Source organism: Ovis aries, chromosome 7, assembly GCF_016772045.2.
Source record: "Ovis aries strain OAR_USU_Benz2616 breed Rambouillet chromosome 7, ARS-UI_Ramb_v3.0, whole genome shotgun sequence".
NCBI lineage: Eukaryota > Metazoa > Chordata > Mammalia > Artiodactyla > Bovidae > Ovis > Ovis aries.
In genome coordinates, this window is record NC_056060.1 from 54,841,049 (window position 1) to 54,862,448 (window position 21,400).

At 37.5% G+C, this 21,400-nt stretch overlaps 1 protein-coding gene across 4 annotated transcripts in view; it reads left to right on the forward strand.

Annotated features, from left to right (window-relative positions):
* WDR72 (WD repeat domain 72) overlaps positions 1-21,400 on the forward strand; it is a 221,426-nt gene that overhangs the window by 133,357 nt on the left and 66,669 nt on the right. For all 4 annotated transcript variants that reach the window (XM_060417921.1, XM_027971818.3, XM_060417922.1 and 1 more), the window contains 2 exons: positions 4,117-4,196; positions 10,310-10,505. In XM_060417921.1, coding sequence (XP_060273904.1) covers positions 4,117-4,196; positions 10,310-10,505 — 276 coding nt within the window. The remainder of the gene's footprint in view (positions 1-4,116; positions 4,197-10,309; positions 10,506-21,400) is intronic.

Genomic DNA, 21,400 nt, shown 5'->3' on the forward strand with positions numbered 1-21,400 from the left:
TTCCTATATTAATATCTTTATTACCATATAAGTATTATATTAAGTAGTTTTACAGCTTTACAGTTTTACAGCTATTTCAGAAGTTTGTCTTTGAATTTTTCTGGGTAACAATCTTGGTGTTAAGATTTTATTTTGATGCCAAATGGCTAATTCATCTCCCAAACCTCCTTATCCAATTTTTTGACATCTCAAGTGAAGTCGCTCTGTCGTGTCCGACTCTTTGTGACCCCATGGACTGTAGCCTGCCAGGCTCCTCTGTCCATGGGATTTTCCAGGCAAGAATACTGGAGTGGGTTGCCATTTCCTTCTCCAGGGGATCTTACTAACCCAGGATCGAAACTGGGTCTCCCGCATTGTAGGCAGATGCTTTTACCATCTGAGCTACCAGGGAAGTCTCCTTTGACATCTCAGTAAATGACAAATCTATCTTTCCAGTTATTCAGGCCAAGAACTTTAATGCCATTTTGACTTTCTCCTTTTCCTCATACTCCACATCCAAACTTTTAGTAATCATGTTGGTTCTATCTTCAGAACGTATCCCAGATTCTGACTGCTTCTCTATTATTCTGCCAAATGCCTGGTGTGAGACTTCATCCCCTCTTGCCGAGATACAGAAGGCTCCTAACTACCCTCTGCTGCCATTCTTGACTCCTGCACTCTATTCCCAACCAAATATCCAGAATGATCTATTTGAAACTAAGTCAGAACCTCATGTGTGTTAGTTGCTCAGTCATGTCTGACTCTTTGTGACCCCATGGACTGAGCCTGCCAGGCTCCTCTGTCCATTGGATTCTCCAGGCAAGAATACTGGAATGGGTGGTCATTCCTTTTTCCAGGAGATCTTCCCGAACCAGGGATCAAACCCAGGTCTATCTGCACTGCAGGTGGATTCTTCACTGTCTGAGCCACTAGGGAATCGCTCTGCTACTACTTAACACTTTTCAGCAGCTTCTGTTTCACTCTGAATAAAAGCTACAGTCCTTAGGATAGCTCATGAGGCCCTGTATAACCTGGCTGCTCTACCTTTATCTTCACACACACCTCCATCTGACCTCATCTCTTTGTATTCATCCCTAGCTTCACTACTTCCAGCTAGGCTGCCTTTTTAACTCTTACCAGAACATGTCAGGCAGGGTTTAAGAGCTTTGCACTGAGTGTCCCCTCCGCCTGGAAGGCCCTTTCTCCAGATTCCATATAAGTCAAGCTGCTGTTCCCCACCTCTATCCTCTAGCCTTCAATTCATCCCCAAACGCCATCTTATCAATGCAGGCACCCTCCATTCTCCCTAGCATACTCTACCCCTTTCCCTGTTTGATCATAATCTTTTTCAACATTTGACATACTGTATGTCATTTTTTCATTTGCCACCTACCTCCTGCCACTCAAATGTAAGCTCCAGGGAGGATATTAAATAATTTTTTTTTTGATCAGCTTTATTCACTGCTGTACTCCTAGTTCTCAGACCAATGCTTGGAAGGAATTAAGCAAATACTTTTGGATTGAGGATGAATTAAGAATAGAACAATGATTTTGGAGATAAACTACTGATGTTCTAGATCCAGTTCTGCCACTTACTACTTATGTGCTTTAAGTGTATCTTCTACTCCTTTAAAAGCCATAATTACTGAATTTGGAAAATAGGAATAAGATTCCAGATTTGATGTGCTTTATGTCCAACTGGGCTCCTCTGTCTCTAGGATTCTCCAGGCAAGAATACTTGAGTGGGTTGCCATTTCCTTCTCCAATAGGAGGATCTATCTCTGTTTAATTCTTAGGGAAATTGGGGATCAGAGAAGTTAGATGACTCATTCATAGTCAACCAGCTAACAAGCTGAAGGTCTAGGATTCCAGTCTATCTCCATCTAATTCCAACTTCCTTGCTCTTTCTATGTCAGGCCATTTCTCACATTTATGATTATGTTTCCTCTATAGGACCTAGTCTGGATTGCCTGCCTTTGCCTGAAGTAGTAGTCATTATTAGGGTTATTTACTCTAATTTTTATTTTTTATAACGCTGGGAAAAAGATTAGAATTTAAGGTATAATATAAGTGGTTTCTGGGCTTCCCTAGTGGCTCAGTAGTAAACAACTCATCTGCCATGCAAGAGATATGGGTTCAGTCCCTGGGTTGGGAAGATCCTCTGGAGAAGGAAATGGCAACCCACTCCAGTATTCTTTCCTGGAGAATCCCATGGACACGTGAGCCTGGTAGGCTACAGTCCATAGGGTTGCAAAAGAGTCAGACATGGCTTAGCAACAAAACAAAAACAGTAAGTGGCTTCTGCAGAAACCCAGGTATTTGCTAACCAGAACCAAGGAGGCCTCAACTTTTCCTATGATTGTCCGAACCAAAGCAGCCTGAGCAACTAGGGTTATTACCAAACAATCTCCCTCATGTTGAGAGGTGGCATTTATAGCATTTAAAATTAAGTTAGGTAGAAAGGAAACATTGTTTTATGTTTTAATAATTGGCAGATGGAAGGTTAAAGAAAGGAGAGATTCACTTCATGCTATTAATTCTATAAAGTCCAAGCCTAAGGAATAAAATAGTACTCTGAGGTGCTCGTTCTGAAGGACTGACAGAAACCAATACCCACTTCCATCATCAGAAATGATGGCTAAGTAATATTGGTAAGCCTGAGATGTTTTCTTTTTATCTTTCCCCTGAAGTTATAATTAATTCTTTAACTCATTGACATTGCCAAGAAAAGTTGGCTCTCATTTCCATCTCATATTAAAGTTTTAACATCACATTAAAGTGCACTATGAAGTACCCCATGATGCCAGTAAGTAGTTACAGTTGAGACCAATACTTAGCTTTGATGGTGCAATCACAAGGTCAACTAAATGAAAGAGGGAGAAAGGAAATAGATAAAAAGAAAATGCTCCTTTACCTGCTCTGCTCATGAAGAAATGAAAGATAACAACTTCAGACTCATAGTGCTCTGCAGTACTCACATGCTTTATATGCTGTTCTTGGCCATTTCCAATTTATATCGTGGGTTCCATAGGAAAAAATGATATTAATAATGAGTCAGAAGTTTCTTATATATTTCTTTTATGTTCCCAGTTTACATTATATCAATACCTTCTATTAATCTCCCTTGCCCACTAATGTGATATACATACACACACATACATGTCTATTAATATATAAAATGGTAATTCAATGAAAAGCATCTTAAACTAAAACTAATTTAAATAGTTGATCCAGGATTTCAAACATACATTAATACATTAATTTAAATAGACAATTAGAGCAATTTTCCCTCCAGTGCAGGATTGCATCACTCTTCCTTATCTCACTCCTGGATCTGGCACCTAGATAATATACTTTAGCCATCAGAAAGCCTTAATTCATTGATTTTTTCATTTGGATGATAATATGTCCATTTTCAATTAATGAAAAGGCACTTATTAAGTGCTTTTTTGTGTAGGGAAATGTTGGACACTCTATGGATCAATTTAAATAAACTAAGCCATAGCTCACCCTTAAAATTTCGCACTGAACATTAGGGCAAATAGATAGAAAGGACATTCGAGAGGGCAAATTTAAAAGAAACGATACATAACAAAATGAGTCAAATTAAAACATAAGTGCTATACCTATTGATCAGAGTAGTATAGCTAGGTAAGGACAAAGCAAAGGGAGTTTTCTACAGGGTTTTCTGTGTGATAGATACTGATTCACGGCAAGGTAGAATTTCAGGAACTACTTGTATGAGGAAGGAGTTGTGAAATTCAGTAATCTGCTTTGAGGAAAATGTTAGTCATTGCATTTTGGTGGCAAAAAGGTACAGAAATGGGTTTAAGGTATAAAGATGAGTTTGATTTGATGTGAATGTATATTAGGACAATTATTAGAAATACATATATGTTAATTAATGTTTCTTGACTCTGGCTATATATGAAAATCATCTAAGGTACTTTTAAAAAGTATTAATGCCTATCCCATTCTCACCCTGGGACCTATTAGACCAGAATCACTGGAAAATTGATTTTTGTGGGGGGAAAAAAGGCTCCTAAGTGATTTCAGTGTACAGTCAGGGTTGAAGATCATTGGGCTGCTTCCATGTTTAATACTCTCAAGATACAAATGTGTTCTATATATTTTTAGGTAAGAGTGAATCTCATCTACCTGAAGCTGACGTTTCATTTTTGAAGCTAATTTCCTGTTGGAGAGACCAGTCTGTTCAGGTATGATAACAGTTCATTTCGTGAAGTTATTGGAAGAGTTCCTTGCTGCTACATTCCCTTCATATTCCCCTCTACCTGAGAATATACGTAAGTAGGTACTCTTGTGTTTTCTTTCAGGGTATTTCATTTAATAGGACTGATACAGAGACTAACAATGAGGGAAAGTGGAAAAGAACATGCAGGGATGCACCAAGTTAGGGACATGAACAGAGGGGGCTGGTGAAGAGGTGTTTATGGTGTCATAGGTAACATAGGGCCCACTGAGGCAAGTGTTTATTATTTGATTTCAATATTAGATGGAAAGGTCCCTAAGGCTTGTGAATTTGACAGGTATGATTGGAGATCATTTTTTATCCTTTTCATTTGTGAGCTGATTTAGAGACCTCGTTTACTCAATGTCCAATTTAAGTCTTTTCCTTATTTCAAGGATTGTTTGTGTATGTGTAGATAGCTTTGTACATTATATAATAAATATCTGTGCATTGATTAGATGAATATGAACTGGAACTTTATTCTTCATGGGCTAAATAAATGTCACATTTGCAAGACAAGCATAGCAATAACGCCAATTACAAATGGTTATTTTTGGTGACAAGAAAACAAAGAAAGTCGATTCAGAACAGATTGTGGGGGTTGATACTATGCAACCAAATAACACAGTTGGGATGGTCATGAAAACCATGGCCTACATGATTTGCCCCTAGTCTAACCTCTTTCCTCATCATTCTCCCCGGTTCTCACTAGCCACACAGATCTGCTTATTATATCCAGAACTCACGAAGCTCATTTCCACCTCAGGACCTTACTGTTCTCTCAGACTGGAATTCTCATTTTTTCCCATTCATCATTTGGATCTTTGATTAGAAGCCAATTCCTCAGAGAAGTCTTCCCTTATCATTCCATCTAATATTGTCACCGTACCCTGTCTCTCCCCACTGCTCCAGTCACTGTCACAGTATCCATTTTTATTTTCTTTGTTAGGCTTGCTTTTAATGGAGAAATTGCCATTTGTTTTTTGCTTGCTTATTTTCTGTCTTTTCACTGTTATAGAAGCTTGCTGAGAGCAGGGACTTTGCCTGTCTCACTCACTGCTTTCACTAATGCACAGAAAAGCAGAAGTGGCAGCAGCCAGTCAATAAATATCTAGCGAATGTCTGGATAGCTATGAGAAAACCTCTGTGTTAATGAAATAAACATCAGTATATGTTGACTTTACCAGCAGATTTGCTAGCACCCTAAGAGAGTCTCTATTAAAGGTGGAATTTTTTTTTCCCCAGTAGCCAAAGAATTTCTCAGTGGAGAAAAAAATTCTTAGGGAAAAAAGAATTCAGCAGAATATTTATTCTGAATCGCTCCAATTAAAGATCTTTTGTAGTTGTCCGTTTGACCATCAAATAAATTTTAATGTAGTTTGGACATATTTAGACTAATGGACCTTAAGGTTCTATGATTCTATGACCTTGTTAAAATGCTGGCAGCAGGACAAATATTACCAGAGCATTTATTACTCACTCTGTATGAAGTTTAAGCTTCAAAGTTCTCTCATTTCTGCCACTAACCTGATACATGATTCTGGAAGATACGTTTAACTTGATTATTTATTTTTCTCATTTGTAAAGCAGAAATGAGGCTTCCCAGGTGACACTAGTGGTAAAGAATCTGCCTGTCAATGTAGGAAATGTAAGAGATTCGGGCTTGATCTCTGGGTTGGGAAGATCCCCTGGAGAAGAAAATGGTGACCCACTCCAGTATTCTTGCCTGGGAAATCCCATGGACAGAGGGGCCTGGCAGGCTACAGTCCACGGGGTCGCAAAGAGTTGGACATGACTGACCATCTGAGCACAGGACAGATGCTACAGAAATGAGAATTCCTGGGTCCTTCAGGAAAAACAGAGGCTGTTGCAATATACATATAAATGCTTCAATAACCAATCCTCAAATTCCTCATAAAGGTGTTCATTTAAGCAATTAAACATGTTAATTTGAATCTGCTTTTTAATGTATTTTAAGAACACTGGCAATGGTAATGATTTTGTAAAACAGAGCAAAATCCTACTTCAGAAATTGAAGGGGGTATTTTTAAGGAAATAAGTAAGGACGAGTTAATTTTGCAGATGAAAGAGTTTGCAGATCGTCTCTTTTGTTTCTCACACATGAAATATACCCAACATAGAAATAAATGCTGGAGAAGCAATGGTGAGTTTTGGGGTTGCTAACTTGCACATTTCTGAAGCAACACTAAAGTTCTTTGGATTTTATAATCTTACACTGTTAGGTGAAACTGTGAAATCCAGGCCACCAGAGAGAAGTATTGTTTTTTCAAGGAAATGATGAAACGACATGAAAGGCTAGTATGAGTCTGACTGTTGGGAAAATGCTTTTATACCAGAAAGTCTGGACATTGAAACCACACGCAGGCTACAGGGGCTCTTATGAGTCTTCATAATGCTCTGTACTATTTTACAATACTTTGCTATTTCAAGGTATTAGCAGAAAACCATTAAAAAAATTTAGCTTGCTATGGCACAGTAATACTTCCAGCTAATAAGTATATGGTCCAGATGTGGCTCTCTTTTCTCAGTCAATGGATTTTCAAACTTCATTTTAAATCTGCACATTCCTTTATAAATTGTAATGCTTCGTGTATCTGTCTTTTCAGGAAAAACTATATATGCATTTAGGAGACAGCTTTATTGCATTGTGCTTTCAATTCCGGTTCATTATTTTCATTAAAAAGCTATATAATATCTATAGATTATATATTTGTTGGGAAAAATTCTATGTATACTACCTATCTACAAAATTTATCTACTGTATTTACATGCTAGAGAGACTTAAATATTGATAGTCAGAAACTATCATTAAAATTTACCTTCCATCATGTATATTTTTAAAGTACACAAAATCTATTTCAACTTTATTTGCATGATTTTAGTGTTCAGTGTTAGTTTGGGGAAGGAAATGGCAACCCACTCCAATGTTCTTGCCTGGAGAATCCCAGGGACGGGGGAGCCTGGTGGGAGGCCATCTATGGGGTCACACAGAGCTGGACACGACTGAAGCGATTTAGCAGCAGTAACAGCAGCAGTGTTCAGTGTATAACAGATACTGTAGCATTATTATATGCTTATATAAATTGTACCATGTCTCTGAGTATTGATCTCACACTGAGCACAAAATGTATATTTTGAATTTGCTTCCAACTGGCTATGTGCCATTCTGTATTCACTTTTTAAGTTCTGTGGCTCTGATTGTCCTGCTCATTGCAGTAAATATGTTTTATCCTGCTGTTTCCACTTCATCTTGTTTTTTAATGATACTCGTATTAATTATTCCTGCAGTATATATTTATAGTGACATACATGTTAAAAAGTTCCAAAATTTAACAATGATAACATATGGTCAATCTAATAATTAGACATATTGACTGAAGTTCCATAAACCTCTGTATATTTTTAAGAAAGAATATTGATCCAGGTTGTTATAGAATATTATATCTGGTAGATAGAGGACATGCTAAATCACAGTAAATCACAGTCATGAGAGGGCATCCATAATCCTATAGGAGCATATGGCCAATCTGCCCATTCCGAGGGACAGACCATAGACTGGATGTACTACAGATCCAAGGGTATCCTCCAATATCTTCCTGATTTTTATATGTAGAAACAGAAGCAAGTTCCATACAGCTTTCTGTGATTGAAAGCTGTCATCTTAACCTCTCTCAGCATCACATACTGTTGTTTTGGGGTTTTGGCTTTTTTTTTTTAATTGAAGGATAATTGCTTTACAGAATTTTGCTGTTTTCTGCCAAATAGCAACATGAGTCAGCCATAGGTATACATATGTCCCCTAAAGTCCCAGAGAAGTACATAACTTGTCAAAAGTTGCATTTGTAATAACTGTCATCGTCAGAACATAAACTTGGACATTCTCATTTCAGATTGATATCTCTTTCTCTTTATACCATACCACTCATATCTTGGAGGCAGTGCTATCAAATAAAATGTGTGATAACATTAAAATGACATAAATTCAATGATGTAAAATTATCCATGAATAATTAATACAGGTTGTCCCCTCATAATATCTATATGATAAGTGTGGTTTTCTTATTGTGATCTAAAATACTATGTTAGTAGATATCATAGCTAATAGTTAATATATGTTTCAGCATATAGTAGTTAATAAGTCATCAGTACCATAATGTGTAGAATTTTATGTTGTATTCATGGTATGCAACAGCTTTCCCAGTGTTGAGTATCTCATCACAAATATGCATGGTTAAGGATTAGGTACCTTTATTGTAACAGGCAGTACTACGATGTTAATGGATCTGGTGTGCAGTAGTAAAATCACATCATTCATGAGCCTTTTTGCCACAACCCAAACAAGCATCTGAGTGGCCAAGAATAGGGGGATAATCAGTGATCAGGAAACTACTCTGATACTTTCTGGATGTTCCCTCTATTTAAAACTCTAGAATAGAGTTTAGAATAGAGTTTCTTCTGCTCCTGCTGTTTACTGAGCATCTGCCATCAGCATAAACTCTCTGAGTGTCCCTGGAGCCTAAAGGTCTCACAAGATTGCTGTTATTGTTTAGTTGCTAAGTCATGTCTGACTCTTTGTGACACCATGAACTGTACCACTCCAGGCTTCCCTGTCTTTCACTATCTCCCGGAGCTTGCTCAAATTCATGTCCATTGAGTCAGTGATGCTATCCACCCATCCCATCCTCTGTCTCCCCCTTCTCCTCCCGCCTTCAATCTTTCCCAGCATCAGGGTCTTTTCCAATGAGTCAGCTCTTCACATTAGGTGGCCAAAGTATTAGAATTTCTGGTTCAGCATCACTCCTTCCAATGAATATTCAGGGTTGATTTCCTTTAAGATTGATATCCTTGCTGTCCAAGGGACTCTTAAGAGTCTTCTCCAGCACCACAATTTGAAAGCATTAATTCTTCAGCACTCAGACTTCTGTATACAACTACTGGAAACACGATAGCTTTGACTCTACAGACTTTGTCAGCAGAGTGATGTGTCTGTTTTTTAATATGCTATCTAGGTTTGTCATAGTTTTCCTTCCACAGAGCAAGTGTCTTTTAATTTCATGACTGCAGTCACTGTCTGCTGTAATTTTGGAGCCCAAGAAGATAAAATCGTCACTTTTTCCACTTTGTTCCCATCTATTTGCCATGAGTGATGAGACCGAATGGCATGATCTTAGTTTTTTGAATGTTGAGTTTTAAGCCCGCTTTTTCACTCTTCTCTTTGACCCTCATTAAGACATTCTTTAGTTCCTCTTTGCTTTCTGCCATTAGAGTGGTATCATCTGCATATCTGAGATTGTTTATATTTCTTGATTCCAGCTTATGATTCATCCAGCCTGGCATTTCACATGATGTACTCTGCATGTAAGTTAAATAAGCAGCATGACAATATACAGCATTGGCATATATATTCCTTTTCCAATTTTGAACCAGTCTGTTGTGCCATGTCCAGTTCTAACTGTTGCTTCTTGACCTGCACACTGGGTTCTCAGGAGACAGGTACAATACCAATCCACTTTACCACCACTGGATACCTCATGATAAATATTCCCCTTCCCTCTCCCCTCAACTGTGGTTCTTGACTGGCTATGTACAATCACTGGAAGGCAGGCTTTGCAGTATTTTAAGCCACATGAAACTATTTACACATATACACAGTTTAGAGATTTATTATTAAAGTTTTGTCTTTAATTTTCTGTATTTTTTAAATCAAGTATGTTAAATTGTACTTGGCATTCAGAAACTAAACTTGTCTTTAAGAACAATGTGATATATTCAAATTTTGTTTTTTGGTGAAAATGAAAATATTTTATGAGAAAGAATGGAGAATGCCTTTAAATTTTCCTTTTATAATCTCTTGAGCTTTAAAAAAAGAACAGTATGATGATGTGGATGCTAGTTTCCAGTAACTACACTTCAGTTGTTTCAGATAGTAATTCTGGTGGAATGGAGCATTATAATTTATATGAGACATTCAAATAAAAATTCCAGGCTTGGAGGTTTATATAAGACCCTGAGCATTTGTGGACACTAAAAATAATTCAATTTAAAAAATTAATTTTACAGGTAACTGAAGCAATACAAGCTGTTCTTTTGGCAGAAGTTCAGAAGCACATGAAGACTTTAAGAAAGACACCAGTCAACAGTGAACTAGAGTCTGTGGCAAAGAATGGTGACTATGAGATGATGCAGATGCTGCCAAAGATCGAATGGGCCAAGGAGCCTGAGTTACAGTGCACTACGGACACTTTTCCGCTGCAAAGTAAGTGCAAAATTTATTGGCAAGCTCTTTCATCAGAACTTTTTCTACTCCTCAGAGCATGTTGAGAATATGAGTTCACAATAAATCATTTCTGCAAAAGCCAAGCTAAGTGCCCTGTTTCTGACCTATTCTGCAATCAATTTCCTCATAATTGTCAAGTTTCTAATTCTAAATTATAATTAATAAATATTTTACAAAACAAAATTTATGTTCTTTATTTAAATGTTTTAAAGTTAAGACAGTAAAAATGAAAACAGAAGTAACAATAATACCTTAATGGGACATATATTATAAGAATACTCTGCTAATAACGGGTCCTAAATTTGTGTTCATTTGATAACATGATAATAGCCATGTGCTATTTTGGGGGGGGGGGATAAGAAATGAAATAGAAATTAAAAGTAAACTGTTCTATAGTTGGACCACTTGATTCATTCTGTAACCAGTTTTATCACTGTAACCTTATAATCACAGTGTTTATGGTTTTGACTAGAAAGTGAGTCTAAATTTCTGCTGTATAATGTTATCTGACTTTTTAGCCTGTTATCTGTGACTTAAAAATGAAAATTAAAAAATAGTAAAATTAAGCAAAACTTTGATTTTCAACTTTGTTAGTAAGCTTTTGATGAAAAAATAAACATATAATATTATTATATATATTTCTCAGGAAAACATGTTACAAGTTTACATGTTTCAGATTGTTAAAAAATTTTAGATACTTCTTTTAGCTCTTTAAAAGAGATTTTATTTGGGACTCAGAAATGTTGCTATATTTAAAATGTTAAATCTTAAAACAGATATTATTCTTAAAAATGCATTATATTTATTTCTTCTTATTATTTTTATAAGATTACTGATTAGAGAGCACTATACAGTGAAAGAGGTTATGTAGCAGAAAAAGGCTTTTTCAAAGAAGACCAAAGATCAAAATAGATGGACTATTTCCTAGTACCAAGAAAGTCACTGAGGCTGGTAAATTCAGATAGTAATTTGTTAAAACTCAGTGGTGATTTCAAGTCACTTGTTTTTTTTGTTGTAAAGAAATTAGCTTTAATTATCTGGCAAATTTACTCGCTTTAAGGCCTTCCTGTTTGTTCATGTCACATAATTGTATTTGTATTACACCTTTCAAACAAGAAGCAGAAAAATTCCTTTTTAAATTAATTTCACTGACTACATTTGTGTTCTTGATTCATTTGGAGAGACACCTGTAGTGTCTCTCCAAAGGTAGCTAGTGTCATTCATCACGTGATAATTCTCACTTGGTGGTATTTCTGTTACTTATCCCTAGTGTCTAATTTATCCATTGGCCCATAAGCCTCATTTCTTGGCAGGCTATCAAGGTGAAATTTTTATGAGTTTTGCCATCACATGGCTTACTCATTATTTGAAGTTTCACCAGATTGGGGCCTCTGGTGAAACTTCATAATTGAGAATTATTAATTCTATGGAACTGAATCTTACTGTACTAAAGAATCTAGATCTTAATAAATATTGTCTATCTTTATCATTATTGAGTGATCCTTTAGAAAATTTAGGATTAGCTGTGATAAGAATTGGAACACAAAAATATTAAAACTACTTGATATATGTTGGTGGATTAAATTTAGAATATTTTATTTAAAATAAGTATAATATTTTCACAAATAATAAGTATATATTGTCCTGGGAAATAGTCCTTATATGAAAATATTAACTCCAATTGCAAGTATATAGAAAGCAAGTAACAAGCATTGAAGAGAAAAATTTGCAAGTAATGGTATATTGGATACTAACATTGCCATTTTTCCCCTTTTGGAAAAAATAAACAAAACTAATTTAAAAACTATTCAGAGGAACTAAGTATAATTACAGGAAAAACTTTAGAACTTTACTAGTGGTATACACTACACTACTTGATGGAATTTTTAAAAATAAATAACTAGAAAGCTATTTTATTTATCTCAGACATCCTGATTCAAAGGTTAAGAGGATAATATAGGTGGTATTCACCAAATATGATTATACCTCAAATTTTATAGGCAGATTTACTTAGCTTCAGTGTGACTGCAACATATCATTTTATCAAATATTCTTATGATAAATGGTTTATATTGTTTAATTTTATCAGGTCCTTGCTCATTTTTCCTCTATGAGTTTCCCATTCCCCCTACTTGTTTTTGTTTGTTTTTCTATTTTTGTTTATTCTTTCTTGGTTCCTTTCTTGCATTTTATTTGTAAATCATTTCAAAAGTAACATGAATTTTTTGTATAGATACTCATAAACTTCTTTTATGTTTGGCTTATTAGTGCTGTGGTAATATGACAATAATATTAATAGATCGTAAGGAAAATATTAACAGCAACAGTTATTGCACTCTTACTATGTCCTAACAGCTGAAAAGAACGACTATCTGAGGAAGAGAGATTTCCATGGTGCTACCTAGGCTTTTCCTGACATAAGCCTCTATCAATACTTAGGTTAACATACTAATTATGTATCTTTCTCATACACATAGAAATAAATAGTATTTGGAAAAAAGTTCATCACCATACTGGGTATCTTGAATGCCTCTAGTAGTGTATCTCTTGCACTTTGAGACATGCTTCCTATTATTATTTCATTTTTTAAATGAATAAACTGGACTTAAAGAAGGTATATGACTTGTCCACAGTCACCAAATTACTAAAAACAAGGAAACAATTCTAGATACTCTCTTAAGCACTCATTTCATCCAGTAAGCTGCATTTTCCACACTTGCAGCATGAAGGAAATTTGCTCTAAATCAGCTTGATCTGAAAATTGAATAATTTATTGAGTGGTTTTCTTAGATTTTTATGCCTCTCTCATAAATCATACTTTCTATTAACAAAGAAAATGCAGACTGTTCAGTCGTTGCCATCGCAGCCCTCATAAAGAAAATCACCAGGTTTCTTGAAAGGTTTGTACACGAGATGGAACTCAGGAAAATGAGAACGGAAGCACAATGTGCCTTTGCACTTTATTATTTTGTATCTTATTTTTCAGTGTTTTCACTTGTTACATTTCACAGCTTGTATTTTATTTGAGGTCTTAATATTTGTGAATCAGTGTTTTATAGGAGATCTGTGAATTTTATCTGAGTTTACAGTTTTATAGCGATCACACTGCGATCTACTTGAATCTCTTTAATAAGAAATTGTATAATTAGCACTCACATTTGAGGTTAAGATTTAATACTTTAAAAAACAGCAATGGTTTCTATTATTAAAAAGCCTTAGAAAGCTATTTCCCTTGACTTTCTAAAAAATGTTATTTGGATCAGTTTAAGCAAGTACTCTGAATTGTTTCATTAAATAAATTGGTTGAAATAGAAATGGAGGCTTTGTAGATAAAACTGTCAGCATGGAATTACTGGCTGAATTTAAATTCATGTTAAACTGTGTGGTTGTGAAGATGATACATCAAATAAGAGTATTGCAAATAATTTTCAAAGTCTTATCTGCAAAGTTAAATAATGAAAATGTGCTCTTTAAGTAAAACCTTTATTTCATAGTAAATCAAGGTATATTTAACAGAAAAGTTTTGTGATCCTGGTGGCCATCAGTAGAAGAACTGGCATAGGACAGTTTTCATCTGCTTGTTGAATATCTCAGAAGGAAATCTGTCTATAGAAAGGCTTTGAAATATAGTATCTGACTACCTCACAGGGAAACTCTTACCTGATATTGTTAGTTATGGGAAATACATCTTCCTTTTCCTTTGAGGCCTTCAGGTTGAGAAGGCCAATGCATTCTTAAAGGCACAGAAGTAATTTAGAAAAAAATCTGTGTAAGGCAAGTGAGCAAGGAGCAGAGAAGTAATGGGGGATCATCAGAGAATGCCTTTTGTGTATCAGACTGAGGTCTTAAGCTTTCTCTCTGAGATGGGAGAACAGACAATAGGCACATATTTTAATGGAATCTCACTGCCTAAAGTTCAGGGCCATGAGCAGAAGCTGGGAGACCAGTTGGGAGGCCATATAATGCTAATCCAAATTATGGCAGCTTGGAACAAATATGGTGGCTTGGTTGGAGAAGGTGAGAAGTGATCAGATTTTGAATGTATATACAGGTGCTGTGCTCAATTGCTCACTTATGTCTGACTCTTTGCAACCTCATAGACTGTAGCCTGCCAGGCCACCAGGCTCCTCTGTCCATGGGATTTTCCAAGCAAGAATACTGAAGTGGCTTGCCAAAGTATTTGCTGATGAAATGGATATGGAGGAGTGAAATAATCAAAATCTATACTTGCATTTTTTTCAACAAAAGTATCCTTGATCCATAGATTGACCTTGGTAAGCTGATTTGATTCCTATGTTGGGTAGTGCAGTATCTCATAGGATATTCTGGGTAGAGAATGGAAGATTCACTTCCCAGAAGGCTGCCTCTCCTATCTTCAGTTTCAAGTGTCCCTGCTCAGATGACCTACTGATTTTATTTTCTAGCATTAACTAAAGTAACTCTCAGATAATAAGCAAAATTTCTAGCCAAGAAACTATGATTGAAGATAATTCTAATAATGCAATCTTAAGCAAAAAAGGTGTAAATGGCACTGTTGTGTGTATGTGTGTGTTAATGTTCTGCTTTTGAAATTCTTATTTTCGTGTATATTTTAGAATGGACTTAATGTTGATATACTAATAAGATGTATATTATTTATAAACAAACATACATGTACTGGTGATGCATGCATCAGAGTTCTTTGTATTTTCTGCAAGAAAGTATCCCAACAACAGCCTTTGGGTGGACTCAGTTCAGTTCAGTTCAGTTCAGTTGCTCAGTCGTGTCCGACTCTTTGCGACCCCATGAATCGCAGCACGCCAGGCCTCCCTGTCCATCACCATCTCCCGGAGTTCACTCAGATTCACGTCCATCAAGTCCGTGATGCCATCCAGCCATCTCATCCTCGGTCGTCCCCTTCTCCTCCTGCCCCCAATCCCTCCCAGCATCAGAGTCTTTTCCAATGAGTCAACTCTTCACACAGGTGGCCAAAGTACTGGAGTTTCAGCTTCAGCATCATTCCTTCCAAAGGACACCCAGGGCTCATCTCCTTCAGAATGGACTGGTTGGATCTCCTTGCAGTCCAAGGGACTCTCAAGAGGCTTCTCCAACACCACAGTTCTAAAGGATCAATTCTTTGGTGCTCAGCCTTCTTCACAGTCCAACTCTCACATCCATACGTGACCACAGGAAAAACCATAGCCTTGACTAGACAGACCTTAGTCGGCAAAGTAATGTCTCTGCTTTTGAATATACTATCTAGGCTGGTCATAACTTTTCTTCCAAGGAGTAAGCGTCTTTTAATTTCATCGCTGCAGTCACCATCTGCAGTGATTCTGGAGCCCCCCAAAAATAAAGTCTGACACTGTTTCCACTGTTTCCCCATCTATTTCCCATGAAGTGATGGGACCGGATGCCATGATCTTCGTTTTCTGAATGTTGAGCTTTAGGCCACCTTTTTCCCTCTCCTCTTTCACTTTCATCAAGAGGCTTTTCAGCTCCTCTTCACTTTCTGCCATAAGGGTGGTGTCATCTGCATATCTGAGGTTATTGATATTTCTCCTGGCAATCTTGATTCCAGTTTGTGTTTCTTCCAGTCCAGCGTTTCTCATGATGTACTCTGCATATAAGTTAAATAAGCAGGGTGACAATATACAGCCTTGATGTACTCCTTTTCCTATTTGGAACCAGTCTGTTGTTCCATGTCCAGTTCTAACTGTTGCTTCCTGACCTGCATACAGATTTCTCAAGAGGCAGGTCAGGTGGTCTGGTATTCAGCAAACTAAAATGGACTGGAATGGGTAAATTTAACTCAGATGACCGTTATACCTACTACTGCAGGCAGGAATCCCTCAGAAGAAATGGAGTAGCCATCATGGTCAACAAAAGAGTCCGAAATGCAGTACTTGGATGCAGTCTCATAAATGACAGAATGATCTCTGTTCATCTCCAAGGCAAACCATTCAATATCACAGTTATCCAAGTCTATGCCCCAACCAGTAATGCTGAAGAAGCTGAAGTTGAACAGTTTTATGAAGAACTACAAGACCTTTTAGAACTAACATCCAAAAAAGATGTCCTTTTCATTATAGGGAACTGGAATGCAAAAGTAGGAAGTCAAGAAACACCTGGAGTAACAGGCAGATTTGGCCTTGGAATGCGGAATGAAGCAGGGCAAAGACTAATAGAGTTTTACCAAGAAAATGCACTGGGTGGACTCAGAAGGCAGCTATGACAACCTTTTGGTTATGAAGGGATGGTAACTTGATATTCTGTACTGCATACCATGCTAGCTCCAAAACTTTGAATACATCTTTATGCATCACTCCTCTATGCCTCTGTGTACTGATCCATGAATTGGTGGTACACAGAGAACAAATTGGAAATCCCCAGTCGAAGACCATAGTATATCAGATGCTATGGGTGAGTTTGCAGGAACACATCAAAGCAGTACCTAACCCAGATTTGAGGTCAAGAAGACTTCTTTGAAGAAGAGATGCCTAATGCAAGACTTGAAAGATGAACATAATTTAGCCAAGCAAAAAAAGCTGGAGTAGGAGAAGGCAGCTGTTTCAAAGACCACTGAAGACACTTATACCCTTTTCTTTCTCCCAAGAATTATCTGATCCATACATGCATAAATGTGGAACCTGAACATTAAAGAGAAACCAATACATCCTTAATTTCTTCTCTGGAGAGCATGTGCCCTTTTTGAATCTCATTGTGCCAATGCCTTCCTCTCCTAATTAAAGTGAAAGTGAACTCACTCAGTTATGTCCGACTCTTTGTGACTCCATGGACTGTAGCCTACCAGGCTCCTCCATCGATGGGATTTTCCAGGCAAGAATACTGGAGTGGGTTGCCATTTCCTTCTCCAGAAGATCTTCCTGACCCAGGGAATGAACCCAGGTCTCCTGCATTTTAGGTAGATGCTTTACCATCTGAGCTACCAGGGAATTCTCAGTCCTCTAGAATAGCAATGATAGTGATAGTGATGATAATAATAACATCTAACACCGATATGGCTTAGTATGTTCTAAGTGCCTCATGTACCTTAAATCATTTGATTCAGGCAACAGTTCTATGGGGATAGGTAGTATTGTTATTACTTTATTGATGAGAAACTAGATACAGAGAGGTAACTTTCCCAAAGTCTATCTGAACAAGCAACAGAACGAAGAGTTAAACCCAGGCATCAGAATCTGGGTTCTTCATTACTCTCTGGCATTGCTTTCCAATTAAACACTATTTTCCTTTCAGTTCAGTTCAGTCGCTCAGTCGTGTCCGACTCTTTGCGACCCCATGAATCGCAGCACGCCAGGCCTCCCTGTCCATTACCAACTCTCGGAGTTCACTCAGACTCATGTCCATCGAGTCAGTGATGCCATCCAGCCATCTTATCCTCTGTCGTCTCCTTCTCCTCCTGCCCCCAATCCCTCCCAGCATCAGAGTCTTTTACTATATCTTAATTCATTAATATTTACCATGTGTCTCCTATATGACAGTTACAGAGATAGGTATTGCCCAGGTCGAGGATCACAAGGCTGCAGAACCATAAACATTTGGTATAACAACAGAGGAAATGCTCTCTTGAATCAACTAATGAGAAAATATCAAATAACTAATTTCTATTAACCTTTGGATGAGATACTATAAGCTATTTCACAAAAGATGCACTTAACATTAAATAGCTTTGTTTGGAATATACATTTGCATAAGTTTTAGTGGTTACAACGGAGACAGCAATGGCACCCCACTCCAGTACTCTTGACTGGAAAATTCCATGGGCAGAGGAGCCTGGTGGGCTACAGTCCACGGGGTCGCAAAGAGTCGGACACGACTGAGTGACTTCAGTTTCACTTTTCACTTTCATGCATTGGAGAAGGAAATGGCAACCCACTCCAGTGTTCTTGCCTGGAGAATCCCAGGGACAGGGGACCCTGGTAGGCTGCTGTCTATTCGGTTGCACAGAGTTGGACACGACTGAAGTGACTTAGCAGCAGCAGCAGTGGTTACAAATTAGAAGGTTTTATGCTTGGGAACTGGAAATGCCAACTGGTAAATAGTAGATATGAAAAAGATTTGGCATATACATATTAGTCAAAAGGTTGGCAGTATGAGAGAAAGAAGAAATATAAATTTTCATTTTTATAGATTAATTCAAATTATATAATAGACAATTGTATTTTAATATCAAGATATTCATGTTGAATGATGAGGAGTTTGCATATGATAAGCAAATAATTTAGCTAGGGTACATTACATACCTTTCAAAAAGCACTGTTGTCATTTGGGTTTAACATATGTTCTGTCTTATTTTTTGCTTCTTGCAAAATAGATGGGGAATTTTTATCATTTCCCTTTCTCCCTATATAAATCCTGAACTTCTCCACTGTTTCTTCCCTCTCTGAATCATCTTTAAGATTGCATCGCCTCAGAAAGACTGATAGAGTTCACTGCTCTTTTTACCAAAGTAGTTTCATCTTTCACAGAGATTGAGATTGATGATTTTCATCTTGGCATATGAAGAACTAGAGTGTTGCATCATCCTTTTTCCTCATGAGCAATCAGAATGCCAACCTGGCCCAGACAGTAGCATCAAGGAACTGAGTTAAATATTTCCTTGGTGACAGTTGTGTGGGCACCAATTTATCGATTATTGTCTGCATGCCCATTTAAATTTATTGACAAAGGAAAAGTGATCTAGATTCTGTCCCTGAAATCAATGTATTTTACACTATTGTTCTCCAAACTGAGACTGGCCTCCCAACACTGACCTCTCAAGGACGAGGTCGGGTCTATTTATCTTTTTTCCTCCCATCACCTGGGGGGGTCCTTCACCTAGTAGCTGGTAATAAGTGATTATTGAGAGGATGGAAGAATGGATGGACCACAGAATCTTTAGCTCCTACTAAAGATTCAGCCAATTTCTAATTAGCAATAGAAAAAGAAGACAAGAAAAGTCAGCTGATTGCTTTCCTGTAGCGGCCAGATATAGCCTGAATTACACACACGAAATCATTTTCTAAGCATCATCACCCCAGGATTATGTGTGTGCACACGGAAAGCTCACAAAAAATTAAAAATAAGACACATGAATGAATCTCACTTGTAACCATTCCAAAGCTTCTTTCCTAATGGTTGATTATTTAGCTCTTCATTACTCATTTTGTCATGGCCGGGTTTCAATCTGATGTTTTTAGAGAGCCTGGAGACTTGCTTGAAACTCGTCTTCTTATTCTTCATTCAGCTACAGCTTCTCTGTGGAAGTATTTAAGGAGCTGCTGTGTCAAACACTATTTCTTCAGTGTTTGGATTCATGTCCTGGGTTCTGACTCATCTGTCTCTTCTTGAATTTCTGGTTCATTTGTGATCTCTTGTAGCCAACAGCTCCAATACTGCTAAGCTAGAGTTCTGCTTACAACCTGACTCATTTGGGTCAGCCTCCTCCCTGTTGACTCCATTTCTACCTCTGAGCCTGGCACCTTGTGTGATATTAGTTTCTACCTTAAATGCAATGCCATTAGTCAATATGCATATGCATTCCTAGTTCTGGAAACAGTTTTGATACAACTAAATTCCCTGAGAGAAAAAGCAGGGATTTAGTCAGTTTTGTATTCTCAACAGAGAGTACAGTGTCTAGCACACGGCAAGGCAACTGTTAGAGAAATGGTGGTTCAAGGAAAAATTATCCATATGTTCTTATGTCATTCAGTTCAGTTGCTCAGTTGTGTCCAGCTCTTTGAGACCCCATGGACTGCCGCACACCAGACTTCCTTGTCCATCACCAACTCCCAGAGTTTGCTTTCCATCATATTGGTTATGCCATCTAACCATCTAATCCTCTGTTGTCCCTTTCTCCTCCTGTATTCAATCTTTCCCAGCATCAGGGTCTTTTCCAATGAGTCAGTTATTTGCTTTCTTTATAGTCCAATTCTCACATCCATACATGACTACTAGAAAAACAATAGCCTTGATTAGATGGACCTTTGTTGGCAAAGTAATGTCTCTGCTTTTGAATATGCTGTCTAGGTTGGTCATAGTTTTTCTTCCAAGGAGTAAGCGTCTTTTAATTTCATTGCTGTAGTCATCATCTGCCGTGATTTCAGAGCCCAAGAAAATAAAGTCTGTCTCATGTCATTGGAGTATCCCATTCCATCAGAATGTCATTCACCTTGCTGACAGCACCCTTATTTTACCATTTTAACTTGTCAATATATCTGTCCAATTTTCAGCCTTAGAACAATTTTAATAACTTGTTGGCCAGGAGAAATATCAATAACGTCAGATATGCAGATGACACCACCCTTATGGCAGAAAGTGAAGAGGAACTAAAAAGCTTCTTGATGAAAGTGAAAGAGGAGAGTGAAAAAGTTGGCTTAAAGCTCAACATTCAGAAAACGAGGATCATGGCATCTGGTCCCATCACTTCATGGGAAATAGATGAGGAAACAGTGTCAGACTTTATTTTTGGGGGGCTCCAAAATCACTGCATATGGTGATTGCAGCCATGAAATTAAAAGATGCTTACTCCTTGGAAGAAAAGTTATGACCAACCTAGATAGCATATTCAAAAGCAGAGACATTACTTTGCCGACTAAGGTCCGTCTAGTCAAGGCTATGGTTTTTCCAGTAGTCATGTATGGATGTGAGAGTTGGATTGTGAAAAAAGCTAAGTGCCAAAGAATTGATGCTTTTGAACTGTGGTGTTGGAGAAGACTCTTGAGAGTCCCTTGGACTGCAAGGAGATCCAACCAGTCCTTTCTGAAGGAGATCAGCCCTGGGTGTTCTTTGGAAGGAATGATGCTAAAGCTGAAGCTCCAGTACTTTGGCCACCTCATGTGAAGAGTTGATTCATTGGAAAAGACTCTGATGCTGGGAGGGATTGGGGGCAG